Source organism: Anoplopoma fimbria, chromosome 8 (genome assembly GCF_027596085.1).
Source record: "Anoplopoma fimbria isolate UVic2021 breed Golden Eagle Sablefish chromosome 8, Afim_UVic_2022, whole genome shotgun sequence".
Lineage (NCBI taxonomy): Eukaryota > Metazoa > Chordata > Actinopteri > Perciformes > Anoplopomatidae > Anoplopoma > Anoplopoma fimbria.
In genome coordinates, this window is record NC_072456.1 from 12,973,337 (window position 1) to 12,988,285 (window position 14,949).

At 41.4% G+C, this 14,949-nt stretch overlaps 1 protein-coding gene across 2 annotated transcripts in view; it reads right to left on the bottom strand.

Annotated features, from left to right (window-relative positions):
- Positions 1–14,949, bottom strand: part of nek7 (NIMA-related kinase 7) — a 58,094-nt gene that overhangs the window by 13,437 nt on the left and 29,708 nt on the right. For both annotated transcript variants that reach the window (XM_054602423.1, XM_054602422.1), the window contains 4 exons: positions 13,206–13,316; positions 9,399–9,507; positions 7,590–7,697; positions 55–149 (listed from right to left, as the gene is read on the bottom strand). In XM_054602423.1, coding sequence (XP_054458398.1) covers positions 55–149; positions 7,590–7,697; positions 9,399–9,507; positions 13,206–13,316 — 423 coding nt within the window. The remainder of the gene's footprint in view (positions 1–54; positions 150–7,589; positions 7,698–9,398; positions 9,508–13,205; positions 13,317–14,949) is intronic.

Below are 14,949 nucleotides of genomic sequence, written 5' to 3' on the forward strand. Positions count from 1 at the left end.
ACAGTCGACTGCAGGATGACAGTGTGTGTGTGTGCACACATTCCCATAGTTTACCTCGTAGAGCAGGCATCCTAGCGACCAGATGTCAGATTTGAAGTTGTATCCGTTTTCATGTATCCTCTCCGGTGACATGTAGTAAGGAGTACCCACTGGAACACAGAGGGAGAGAGGGGGAGGGAGGGAGAGAGAGGAGGGGAAGGGGAGCCAGAGAGAAGGACAGAGAGAGGTAGACAGAGGTAGAAAAAGGACAAAGAGAGAGTGAGAGTTAATATTTTTGCAATGCAAACCAGTGCTTTCCCCCCCAGATCATCAACATCACTGACACACCTCACACAGAACAGGAGAGGTTAGGAATGGAGGTGTAGTCTCTGTGACACATGCACAGGCTGGAATACTCACCACATTGTAGCAAGATTCAAAAAAACCAAACTAGAGGGAGACTTTCAAGAGCATTGCCTCTGTTAATTCTAAGTAAGCTGAAGTTATATTTTATGAGGTTAGATATCATCATGCACACCCATACGGTGCACGCAATCGTACAATTACCACAAAGTTGCATACATATGTACAGCAGACGTACTCGCACACACAAAATATACATGAATCAGTTTTGATTACTGGGGCTTGGTAATGATCTGAAACAGTAGTCAGAGAGTCCGCCCAGGGAGCAGCGTGGAGCCTGAAAAGTTGGCCCGTTTCTGGTTCTGGTTTGGAAACTCAAGAATCCCAAACTGCCACAGGGACTGGCAGAGCTCCAGAGAATCAGACCTTCACCCAACTGGACACAAAGACGAACCGCAGCTCGACATCACATCCATAATGCACTGCAGGACGCTTCGGAGATTTGCTGCTTTCTTAGCGGAGTCTGACTGGCTGCTTTTTTTTTTATTTGCTTTCTGTTTGCTGTGATTTCCCATGTAAAAGTCTGTCAAGCAAATCCAGCAGAGGTTTTATATTAATCACATATGGTTAAAGCATGGACATTTTACCAGCCCTCTAACCAGTGCTGAGCAGCTCTCAGACTCTGCACATTCCACATCCTCTCATGCAAACATGAGAGTGGAGGCTTACTGAAATATGAAGATTGTACAAGATCCATCAGTGGCATCGCTGCACATGCCGATGTGTGTAGGCTACACTGTAGAGCTTGTGCTTTGCATGTCACATGTTTACAATAATCAACATCGTCACACATTCTCCTTGGGATTCATACGGTTTATTAACCTAAAAACTGATCTGTAACGCTCAAATATTTTACTTAAATCACAAATTAAGTTCCTCATATTTCAACTGTTTAATGACATAACTGAATACCAAGTCTGATTACGATAAGAGATGGATCACCTAGCAAGGCATGGTTTTATTTAAATACTAAGCATGACTTTTCTACTTGTTTGAAATGTAGTGAGCCCAATGTTCCCTCTAAGCCTGTGGTGTCCAGTACTATTTATTTTTTCCAAAATGACACCTGCTCATTTTGTTTCCTTCTGCTAGAGTGGAGGGTGTACACATTTATCAAATAGGTTTGTGGAGTAATTGGTAGAATTCAATAGTATTTGATACCACAGGCGGAAAAATGTAAAACTAAGGGGATCTTTTCGTAGCTCTGCTGTGTGAGGGTCAAGGCAGGATTTTTACTGGTGGCCCGTTTGGCCTTGATGCCCTTCGGAAAATCGGATCCCGAATCGGCCACAGTTGATGTTGCCGTTTCCTTCCCTGTCAGTACATTTATTTTAGACACCAGTGTCTTTGGTTAAAATTCTGTATTCTTCTTGGGCAACATCACATAATACGCTGTGCACATAACTCAGGGGTGGGTTTTTCTGAACCTGGTCGGAACCGCTGGAAAACTAGGCTTAATAAAGATAGTCTATGTATGTATTTATTTCACTGATAGGCTTATATAGCTATGTATTAAAAATGAAATCATTATATCTGTGGACTTAGGGTTTTATTTGATGGCCTTGCTGCCCTGGCATTTGGCCTGTGTGTCTGGCTTTGCCCCTAAAAGGATGAAATTCCCTGGTGAGGGTTAATAGAAATTAAGTTGAAAAAGTTTCTAGATTGTAAAAAGCCTCTGCCAAATGAATACCTTTAAATATAAAAGCTGAAGATAATGTTGTGTTTTGTTGTTGTTGTTGTTGTTGTTGTTTTTCCCCCAACAGAAAATGGACACTCTTGCCCCTGCCTAAATACAAAATGGGTTTTGGAAACAGGCAGGTAGAGCTGATGAATAGTTTTTACAATGTACACAAACAGTTGAAGTTAGCTTGGTAGGTGAGAACAGCTCTCAAGTGTAAAGTCGGCTGGCAGTAAAATGGGTAGGAAAACATTATAACTGCACACTCACCCGCAGTACTCACGCACGCACACACACACAACACACACACACACACACACACACACACACACACACACACACACACACACACACACACACACACACGCACACACACACACGCCATTCTGCACATTAACAGGTTGCAGGAAACTGAACTAATATGATTGCAATTAATAAAACTATTACAGAGGGGGCTATTAGATTTGAAGTCTATGGGAACGAAATAAAAGCTAGCACTGTTCATTTTGGTAAAGACCTAATTGAGTTGAGAGAAAAATGCTTTTATCTTAACTTTGTGGTTTTTAATAATGAAGTGTTACCTGTCATTCCAAAAATAATCAGCATCTGCACAGGCAGAGAGGAAGCAAGAGAGAGCAAGTGGAAGAATAAACAGGGGACTGCTGTTTTAATTGGTCATCAGGTTGGTATCGTGTGTGTGTGCGTGTGTGTGCGTGTGTGCGTGTGTGCATGTGTGTGCGGTCTCATGGTGCGGTCTGAACAAGCTCCCCTAAGATTCATTATTAGTTGATTAAAAAGAATCAGCCTCTCTTATGCTAATAGTAGCGTTAAAAAAAAAAGGGGCTAAGACTCCTTCCGCATGCTAAATCAAGGGCACATTACTTATTCATGCAAATAAATTGAAAGTCATGTTGGGATTGATTTCCATTATTGTGAATGGCTGTGATAACACTGTATTCTCTGCGAAACTAGGGTAATCGTTGTTGTATAGGAGGTGAGATTCCGTCCAGTATAACGAAGCCCACACTTCTAACCCCCTGCTGAATGTTTCGTTGAATGAACCGTTGGTGATCTTTTAAATACATTTATTATTATTCAGGCTTGCTGCAATTTCATTTTCAACAATTCAAACCTAAAGCTTTTACACAACCATTTACACACTGTGATGCATTTCATAGGGAGTTTACATTAATGGTGTAAGCCTTCTCTAATCTAAACTGTGCTCCATTACCAGTTTCTGTATTTTGAAACAGCAAGCAGTATTCTGCTGCAATCTCAAAGGCTATGATTTTATTTCTCATTCAGACCCAAGGCGGGAGTTTTGGAAACCTTTGCTCTATCGTGTTCTAACAAATAAGACTTTAAGTTCAAGGCAGCAGCACAGCCAGAAGGACTTAAACTCATAGTCAGAAGGCGTTCTCTGTATTCCTTTATATTCACATTATGTTTTTCTATATGTCCTGCTGAGCCCTCACCCCCCATCTGGCTCTCCACCTACCCCTCTCTGTTTCACGACTTGCTCGCCTTCATAAGATAACCAAGACTTTATCTAGGCCTACATGTCGAAACAGTCATAATTATTTTCAACATAAGTCTCCCTGAAGCCTTTCTGCTTCCATCTTGTTCTCCCTCCTCCTCTCCTTTTCTTTTCCTCCCTTTTCCCTGGTACTCATCGTTAACACCTCTTTCATTACAGGTGTTAATTGCAGGTATATTATATGACTTATTACTGCCAATTGGCTAGTCTCTCATTCCTCTAACGATTGCATCAGCTTTCCTTTTACTTCCATTCTTATATTATTTTTCACTTTTACCTTACTCCTGCCATTACCCTACAAAACCATCCTCAGCAAAAGGCTGTTTCTTTTGCATGCTTGTGTGTATTTTTGTTCAATCATGTGTCTCAGAGTCTGGATGTGTCACTGAGTGTTTGTCAGTTTGAATGCTGCAAATCTGTGTGAATGTGCATGATTATCTTACTCTGCATGTGTGTGTGTGTGTGTGTGTGTGTGTGTGTGTGTGTGTGTGTGTGTGTGTCTGTGTGCATCAATTCAAGCCCATATGGATATGCGTCTCTGTGGATACATACATCTGTATAGGAGACAAGTCTGTGTGTCTCTCAGTGTGTGCAAGAGTGAGTAAGAGACGAATAAACTGTGTGTGTGTGTGTGTGTGTGTGTGTGTGTGTGTGTGTGTGTGTGTGTGTGTGTGTGTGTGTGTGTGTGTGTGTGTGTGTGTGTGTGTGTGTGTGTGTGTGTGTGTGTGTGTGTGTGTGTGTGAGTGAGTGACTGCAGGCTGCTGAGCGGCTGAGTTGAAAGCCTGCGAGCTGACAGGCTGTATGCCTGGACCTCCATCTCATCTCCACCACCCTGCTCCACTGTTCAGCTGGGTGGCTGGGCTCATTACAGACCCACGCTGGCATGCAATCGCACACACGCACACGCACACACACACACACACCTCTGCCTTACATTCTTTCTTTCCTTCTCTCCCTCATTCTTGCTTTCCTTTTCCTCCTCCATTTGTGTGTCACATTGTCATATCCTCCCCTCGTTCTCCTTCGTACTCTGTTCTTTCTCTCTGCTTTCATTTTTTCCCCCTCTTTTTTTTTTTCAGTGTCACATTCTCTTCTTTTGCACCCGGCACAGTCTACCTTTCTGTCTCTCTTTCTCTCTAAAAGTCAAAGCACCAGAGGGAGGGTCAGAGGGAAGGAGAAGCGAGGACAAGTAAGACAGAGAAACAGCAGCAGGAGAGAAGGATATGTGACAAAGAAAAAGACAGAGAGGAGATCTGCTTTTCGAAAAAATAAAAAATAAAAAATAAACTAAAGAAATGGCAAGGGTAAAGCCAGGGAGAGAGGGTGGAAGGATGACACTCCCTTTTATCAACAGGTCATCATTACCTATAGGGACATCGTCTGCTTCTACAGTACAAGATCCTCTACTGAATACATCCTCATTAATTTAAATATTCTTAAAAGGACATGAAGTGCATATAAAATGTATAATTACAAAATCTCATATGCATATGCATGCTTATTTGAGGTGAGTTAATTATATGAACTCAGGACCAACGTGACTGCTCTAGATCAAATGCATCTGTTCCACGCATCGACTCTGCACTGGAAGCAACATGACACTGTGATTTGTGTAGTTTTCTGGAGATTATTGAAGCAGTCTTGATCGCCTCAGATTAATGATGACAGTTTCCAGTTGACCCTTGTGCTCGTGGGGCTGCCTATCCCCCGTCAGCCTAAAGAGGGTGCTGTGGATTCAACATTTAATGAGCAATCACGGACTCGTTCACCCGACTCTTCCGGCACTGCAAGCTGCTTAGTTGATAGGGCCAATGTTGAGCTGATCATGTGATTCACACCTTCTCAAAACAGCTGGGCCGCTGCTGTACAGGGGCTGAGAATAGCATGCTGTTTGAGGTAATAACTGTTTGACATGGGGAAGTGCCACTGTGTGAGTGACAGCCTTTATATTTGTCTAAAAATCAGATGAAACTACTGAGGGGATGTTTGATAGCAGAGAGAAACCACCTCCACTAGAATTATCAGTGCCACATTTGACTGTGTATTACTGGACATGCAACGGCTTATAGGGAACTCAAGAGATTCATTCCAAAACTATTAACACAAAAGACCAAGAAAAAGGAAATGAGGCCAGCTAAAATACATCAGAATATGTACTATTCTGATTTAGCCTGACGGCTACTCCGTCAGAGCTACCATGAAGCTCATATTGCCACTAACTGAACTCCCTGAATAAATATTAACTACTTTTACGAAAAACAAAAACGGGCTTAAGAAATGCATTTGATTGATAGATCCAGGATGTCAAACTGATTTAGCAGCAAAATCAGGTGCAAAAGATAAAGATATAAGCTAAAGCCTACAGATAACAGTGGAAAAGTGAACCCCCACATCACCTGGCGATCAAGACAGAAGACGATGAAATTAAGTAACAACACTGTTCCTGTCTTCACTGCTACAATCATTAAAAAGTTAAAGCAGCATGTGTATACATTCAGTATACCTTTGGGTCAATTCATTCACAAACACCAACCACTGCTCACTCCTGTGTTGGTAGTGTTGTCAAAGCAGTTTCACTCAAACAAAAATTAGGGGAATGACTGATGATTAGGGTTATATGCGTCGAACTGTTGTGATTAGACCTAACCAATGACCATTATATGATTCTTGTCAAAACAGTGTGTAAATCTTAGGAGGAATTCCTACTGCCAAGAAACGTGTTTTTGTTCAACTTAAAAGTAATCAGTGATTGATAGAAGACATTAATATGAAAAAGAAACGCTGCTTTTTTACTTATGCTGCTATTAGGAAGTTTTGTCCTCATTTCTCAAAACAGGTTGGTGGTTAATAATTTGTGCCTTGATCAATGTCACTCACACATTTGATCAAATCCTTTCTACACAAAGAGCAGAATGCATCATTTTATGATACCATAGATTTGGTCATTTCTTGAAATTTGTGTTATTTTGGATTAATTTCAAACACCAGTTTGTAACACTATATCCCTCATGCCGATCTGTTTCTTGACTCTGCAGCATTACAGTATGCTCTGTGGAGCTTAACAACAAAAAGGGTGTAGGAGTGGCGAGACTTTAAAAAATAAGGCAAAGTGATGAAGGCTTGTAGGAACAGGCTGTTAACAAATAGTTTTTAAGTACATTTGTGTTTTAAACACTAGCCCTTGAACTAACTTAAGGTAGATGTGTGTATGTGAGTCTCTGTCTGTATATGTATTAAAGCCTATCTCTGCTATAAAGAGAGACAAGCTAATGGTTTGGTTAGTAAGTGGTACAGGTGTCTATTCCTTTGGAAATTAACGAATGACTTAAATGTTGTTTCAAACTCTTCTCGAGGTTACAGGCTTGACTCCTAAGGATTTACAGTAAAAAGTCTTTAAACTCCATTTGAGTTAAATAATCCAATTTAAATTTGTCGTATCATTCAGGTTGTTTTTTTTTCAGTTTGTACAGTGTCAGGTTTAGCACACATATAATTCTTAAACTAAGTCAAATGTACTACTCCTAATAAGTGTGAGCTGCAATTCTTACTTCTTTGAAGACAAAAAAAATAATGTTACATGATATATTTTCTGAAAGTGACAAAAACACCCATCAATGGCAACAGTAACAGTGATTGTAAAGCTTGCTGGCTTGTTTTATGGTACACAGTCACAATCAGAGCTGTGTCGAAGGCCTCTGCCCAGTCTTCAACTGTGTTAGGTTCAAAGGTCAAGGCAACAGGAAGTGGCTAAGTGGCCTCTGAAGAGGCTGGGCACAGACGTGGCCAGGCAGCATGACTACATGACACATGGCTCTGGGCTCACCGTGCCTAATGAAACACATCAAACATTGGGTGATTACTGGGGACCGCTGTGTCCAAGTGTCTGTGTGTGCATTTGTAGGCTCATAAGGGAAGAGTGTTTGTTTACATGAGTATTTCCACACACAGTATGTAAAGACTGCAGTAACTTACCTAGTGAGTGAGCGGCGGTTGTTTTGGAGCTGAAAAATCGTCCCAGTCCCAAGTCTCCTAGTTTCACTACTCCTGTAGCTGTGATGAATACATTGGCTGGCTTGATATCTGGAGAGACGAGAGTGATTAGTTGCATACAAAAACCTACACTGTTTGAATTGCTAATATTACATTTATGACAGTAAAGAGATTTGATTATAAACAAATGTAGTGTGTGTTCACTGTGGTAAACTTCAGAAAGCTTCAGAAAACAAGACTGTATTGCATGCATGAAGTGTATAATTAACATATTTATTTCAGTTAATGTGGGCGTTAGCAAACCGTTTCATTTGCTTTTTCTAAAGTAATGTTAATTTGACCTGCGTCAGCCTTTGAAATTTACTGCTCTAATATAAGTGTAAGCGTCTTTTGAATAGGCGGTCTCTGTTAAGTGGTCATTAAAGCGCAGGGCTCAGGGTTCATTAGTGTCCCTGTGCCCTAATCAGAGTCAGCCGAACGGAAGTACACCACCTGTGTGTGTGTGCGTGTGCGTGTGCGTAGCAGCCTATGCGCATGGACCCAGCACTTGATTTGACTTGGCCCTACAAAAAGCATGTTGGCCCATAAACACTATGTTCTCTGGTCTATGTGTTGTTTAACACCTACACTTAAGCCTTCTGTCATATGCAACAAGGTCAATCACTCTGAAGAAAATTCACTGACTTATTTTTGATCCACTTCTATTTTAAAGACTTAAGAGGAGCATACTAGAAGTACTGTATGGTTTATTCTGTTAACTAGAAAATGTACAGGAAAGCAGTCGTATACAACAACTTCCTAAGATTGTTTCCCCCCCCTTTCAGACATCCATTGGTTTCAGTTCAATTTGGTTTGCTATTAAAAACTGACTTGCAGAGATTTGAAACTTGTTTGAGATAAACAATCCATCACAGCCAACAACACCTTCATTTCTGGTCAAAGTTTTGCTAGTGTTGCGGGTTAATGCAGTTGCAAGTTGCAGTTGTTAAGATTCATGACAACCTTTCATTTTATTTTATGTTTAATAGTTTTTTCAAGGCCAAGCTTCCACTAGACAACAGGACCAGTCCCAGATGAGTTGCAGGAAAATTCTCATTGCTCCCCGTCGAGAGAGGATCAATGCACACGTTGACTGGGGTATCTCAAACCCCATTAAACATGTAGATTTTGTGTTGGTTTAATAGGACAGTGTGCAACTCTGTATCCAGGATGCCTCTACTCTTACATCTGTAAGCTACTGTGACATCACAACATATATTAATATAATTTAATGTAAAATATCTTCTGAGAACACTGCAATAGACTTCAGACTTTTTTTAAAAAAGCAAACTAAATAATATGAAAGTTTTTTTTAAACAGGGAGGGAATGTGTTTGAAGTTCTAATGTAAGAGTTGGTAATTGGTCATATGCTTTGAGATATTATTCACATATCTCTCTGTGGCTTGCTCAAACCTCATATTCTAGAAAGTAACCGTTGTTAAGGTCCCAACTGTTTTTCTTGGTAATGTGTCGCACCTTTTAAAAGGAAGTGAGAAAAGATCTGAGCAGTTGGAGAATTTGTATGAATCCCTAACAAAAAAAAATTACTTTTTAAAACGTTCATCTTGGTTTATATCTTATTTATTTATAAGATAACATAGATTGTCTTGTTTTTACAATGAACAAATAAGCCAATTTCCTCTTTGTATTAATGTGTGTGTGTGTGTGTGTGTGTGTGTGTGTGTGTGTGTGTGTGTGTGTGTGTGTGTGTGTGTGTGTGTGTACAGTGTGTGTGTGTGCATAAACTTTACCTCTGTGCATGACTCTCCGGGAGTGCATGTGTTCGAGCGCACTGCAGAGCTGGACAAAGTACTTCCACACTGTTCTCTCCGGGATAAGCCTCCTCTGCTTCTTAAAGTGCTGTAAAGTAAACCCAAACACACGCATACCAAATCAGAAAATCAAAGCAACATTAGCATACCTGAAAGAAGGCACAAATAAAATATTTTAATAGGAGTGGGAATAGGCCTTGTGTGGCACGGAATACATTTTTAAGATGGTAGCAAAGTGTTTATGTCTGTGTTTATACAGCATCCAGTCTCAGTCCCCAGTCTCTGACTCTGCTGCTAATGCAACCCAGACTGCTCTCCTCTCAGTCTGTCCTTTGCTTAACCAAGATTCATCTCATTTTCTCTATGGCCTTCAATGGAAAGCACATGCATTCTAAAAGAACAGAGAGAATACATTTGTGGTACCTTCCAAAACTCTCGGCACATAGATCTTTTGTTAGGTACAGCTTTCAGTGGCATATTGTTTCTGGCTGATTTTGGTAATGTTTTTCATTTTGGATGGCTAAGTGAGTCCTTCTGGATCATCAAGAGTGGGGTCCAATCCAGAGAAGACACAGTGATGAAAGTGCTTCAACTTAGGCGTAATGGCTTATTGATCAGCAGTGAAAACAATTAACAAGTGAGGATAAGAATCCTGCTCAAACGGCAGTGGTTAAGACTAAGTCTGGCTACCAACAGGGTGTAATAGGGTGTCCTCATGGCTCCATTTTCAACTAAAGGAAAGCCTAGACTCTAACCAACTAAGATGAGATTCTTGCCCATGACAGTTACTATTTTAAGCACTAAGCAGAGACTCTTTCCTGGGGCTAGAATGGCCTCTTCGCACTGATTTTAGGCTAGACATTTGTGTGAAATTGTCATAATTAGCATGTGAGTTCTTGCGTTATGGTCAATAAAATGTTTTGTGAGGTTAAGTGACTTTTGACCAACAAAATATAATCAGTAAATGTTTGAGTGCAAGAGCATCAACAGAGAAGTGACTGGATAAATCAGACCATAAAACAATATTCAAGTAAAGACGGAACGTTCCAGACGATAATTAAATCAAATGTTGCATTGCATTGCAAAATGCATTTTTGGATATTCATCTCGACACACCAAGCATGTTTGTACTGTATGTACGTACATTTTGCATAATACATGTGCATTTATATTTAAGCATCCGTAACAGAATCGGCTTACAATCCATCAGAACCAATCAGTTACAAACTCTGCAAAATGATGATAAAACTGTCACAAACATGTCAAAGAGGAACCGTGGTCACAAGCATGCCCTCACCACAACGACTGGAAAACATTTCATCAGATATTTGCTAAGCAACAGTGGAAATTGCAACCTCAAACTGAATCAAACTTCTGACAGTCTCAAACTTCAACAAATTGACTTCTGGGGAACTTATTTGTATTTTGAAGGTATTCCCTGTCTATTGTCCATCCATTTTGTATATGTTTGTGTGTATTTATGAATGTATTTTCACGAATCATGGAGATACAACTACTGTTGTAAGAAGCTTGTGGGTGTATGTGTGTGCGCACGTGCGTGCGTGCCTCTTTGGCCTGTCTTAATGATGCAACACTATATTATATAAGTGAATATCTAGTAGGAAGGTCTATAGAAATAGAATAACATCAAGGAAGAGAAAGGACCTGACTATTTTACTAGAATGAATGGTCCATAGCCCTAATATACAATAAGAGATACAGAATGAGAGAAAAGAAAGGGAGATAGATGGAGAAACAATAATAGTGGAACGATGAAAGAAAGTAAAAAAAGAGACTGTAGGTGATCGTAAGCGATACAGAAAATGAAGGAAGGTGTGAGAGAAAGAGAGGGATGGAGAAGGAGAGATGGAGAGAGGGGGGGGATAGACCTTGGCCTACATGCAAACAAAGCCTTAGCGAGAAGCCATTCTTCCCTCGCCCTCCCATTTCCATATCAGAGGACTGTTTGATGTCAATGGGGGAGCACATAGATGCCCACCACCACCACCCTCCTCCTCCTCCTCCTCCTCCTCTCCATGCCTTTAACAGCAAACACTGCACATGCAATATTCTGTAAGTGCATGCAAATCAAGGACCATTTGATTTCATTTGAATTCTGAGATGGTCAGAGAGAGCGTAATAGAGAATGAGGGAGGGAAAGAAAAAGGAGACGAGAGCAGCATGGAGGACGAGAAATCAAAAAGAATAAAAAATGTTAATCTCATGCATGGGGGGGGGTCTGTTTTACATATGGCACACTGTTCAATGTGTTTACTTCAGAATTATGGCCCGGGGGGGGGGGGTCCATGCATGGCACGCACCTCTGGATTGCCGCTGTTGCATTAGCAAAAAAAAAATTTTTAAAAAACTTTTAGAACTGTGAATGAGACAAATGGTGAGAAGAGGAGGAGTTTACTTGTGTGTGTGACTGGATGTTGTCAGTAGCCATAAGGCGATGACACAGTCTGAATGCTCCCAGCATCCTCGGTAGCTTAGCTTAGATAGCAGTGACGCTCAGTGGTTTGTTATCTTACCTCTTCAGGCTGCCTTGATACATCTTTGTAAAGTGCATCTGTGAACATCTGCGTGAGTGTGTGTTACTGTGTCTGCACATTCTTTGCTTACACGCAGCATGCCATATGTATGAATTCAGAGTGTGTGTGTGTGTGTGTGTGTGTGTGTGTGTGTGTACCGGATATACATCACTGGTGCAAGTGTGTGTGCTGAGCCTGCCATGTTCACCCTCTTGTACCGCTAATCCTCGCCTCTCCTAATTTGCTGTGTTGAGCAAACAGGTTGTCGAGCTGCGCCGATACAACGCTGCGGCATCATTTATGCATGGGAGAAGAAGACCAGGCTTTTTACATGCACACCCCTAATTTGTTATACTGGCAGGTTTTTATAATAACTGGGGGTTTGGTCTAACTCAAAGATGAATAACAGGGTGAACCACTTTTGAACAAGCTTGTTCCTTCTGCTCCAATTACAACAACCTCCCTCCACAAAAAAAAAAGCTAGCTGATTTAGGTTGAAGACATGGTCAACTCCACACATTCATGGGGCTCAAAGCCACATATAATGTACTCAATTCGAATATACATTTGCATACATTTCAATGTTTATTTAGAACCAGAAAAATGATTACATGTCTTTTCTGAGGGAGACCTAGCCGAGATGAAAAGGTGATGACAGATTCTGTGCCAAGTACTTCTTGTTAAATTAAAGCCAGATAAATTACGCTCAGTATTTGGTCATCCCCACACACACACACGCACGCACACACGCTGGAACTTTATGACCATTAATCATCGCCTGATTCCCAACAACTTCTATTTGACAGTCCGCACAGACTGCTGTGATTAAAAGGGTTACAGGAGGCATTATATTAGTTGGTTTTGGTTTCAGTAAGGAATGGATGATTCAGATTGACTCAGTGTCCAGGTAGTGAAAATCCATTAACAACCACAAACCACAGACTTCCTGCCGCCATTCCTTCAGTCATTAAAGCCCACGTCAGTTTGTTGCCTCCATGCTAGCATTCCTTTTGATATTAAATGTGTGATATGGTGTTGAGCTGATTATTCTGTCAGATATTAGATATACCAGAATTTCCCCTTATAACAACAACAAAATGTATTTTTCATTTATGTGATAAAGAAAGTCAGTTGGGTCTGTGTATTGTAATGCTCTTGTGGATGAGTATTGCTTGTAGTATATTTTGACCACCCAGCAGTCTGGCTAAGAGTGCTAGCTAGAGGTTTTTTGTTGTTGTGGAGAGTTCCTTACCTTGATCATACGTGAGAGATCCCCTGCATCGGCTAGCTCCAGAACTATATTCAGCTCATTGTCCTCAATAAAAGACGCATGGTACTTTATCACGTTGGGGTGGTTCAGTTGCTGTGGGAGAAAAGAAAACGACATATAATGAAGATGGAAAGAAAAAGCGTACAGAAGACATGCTAGTGACACTTGTCACTTTAAAGGGCTTCCATAGTCACACTACTTAATCCAAGAGTGAAAATGATTCATTGTTGAAGCTACAGACATTAGCATATTATTGCAGACTTGTTTTCAATTTATATCAAACAACCCCATCAGCTAATTAAAAAAAAACAGAAGTTCATGTCATGAGTTGTGCAATCCACTGTACTTTTACCACCAATTAAAACAAAACAGTTGAATCCATATTTGGAAGTCCTATTTTGAAAGGGAGGACCTAATGAGACGGTTTTGTCCTCCAGTGTGACAAAGCTGGGTGACATGTCAAAACAACCCCTCTGTCTGTGATGACAACAACCCATGTGTGAAACAAACACACACACACACACACACACACACACACACACGCACACACACACACGCCTGACAGGCTGACATGGCTGGCAGTCAGAAAAACAAGCATCCGAGGCTCATCTCTGGCTGAGATTCCTTCCTGTTGGTTGGTCAATAAGGCAGGAACAGCATTCCCTGTAGTAAACAAAAAGTATCTATCCATCCAGAGCGAGAAGAGAGAAGAGGGAGGGAGAGAGAGAGAGGGGCAATGAAGGGAAAGAAACAAATGACACAGTGACACAGACAAGCAAAAGAATGATGGAGACAGTGCGGGTTGAAGAGGTAGGGAAAGAGAACAAAGGTGAGGAAGGAATAAAAAATAAAAAAAAGCATGAGAGTAATAAGGGGAGCACTTCTTATATACAGTCTATGGGTGAGCGGAGTTGGAGAAAGGGCGGAGGGAAAAGGGATGTGGTGATATGTGTAGAGCTAGAGACTGGAGCTGTGTGGCATGGCGATGTCGAAGGGGGTGGGGAGGGGGGGGGGGGTGGGGGGGGGGGGGGTGTGATGTGAGCAGACAGAGCAGTGTGACACACGTCCTCCACTCGGCTCCGCTCTGCTTTCTCCGCTGTGATTAAAGAAATGTTCATGCTCCGGATGATGCCGAGAAAAAGGGGAAAGGAGAGCACAGTACAGTGCACTAGGCAACACTCCACTCTCCACTCCACCTCTGCATCCCTCCACAATCCCCCTCTCTCATTCGCTCCCATTCCCTTTCTCATGTCTCCATCTTTCCCTCTCCCTCCCTTGTCCTCTCTCTTGCCAGATGTATTTTTTTGCTCAGAGTGGCAGGTCTGCACGGCTCCAGACTGTAACACAGCAAGGGAGCGATGACAAGTTTCCCCCCACCCACCTCCCCCCCCCCACCCTCCCAGATCCGCCCGCCATAAACCACTCCTCTTCCACGACTTGAACCTCGAGCGGAGGATACAGAGAGATAAAGAGAGAAGTTCACATGCAGATGTTTATGTAAATGATGGATGCAATACAACAATCATTCATTGGGAAATATCACACACAGTCTAGCATGATTACGTAATTACACATGCTCGCTGAGACCCACCAGCGTGTGTAATTACTTAATCATGCAAGACTCAATGTGATATATTTGGTGAGCTGGTGATGTGTTTCAAAGAAGAACAAGACACTTACTAATTCAATGTGATCGTACAAAATTAACCATGATAATAAATTAGGT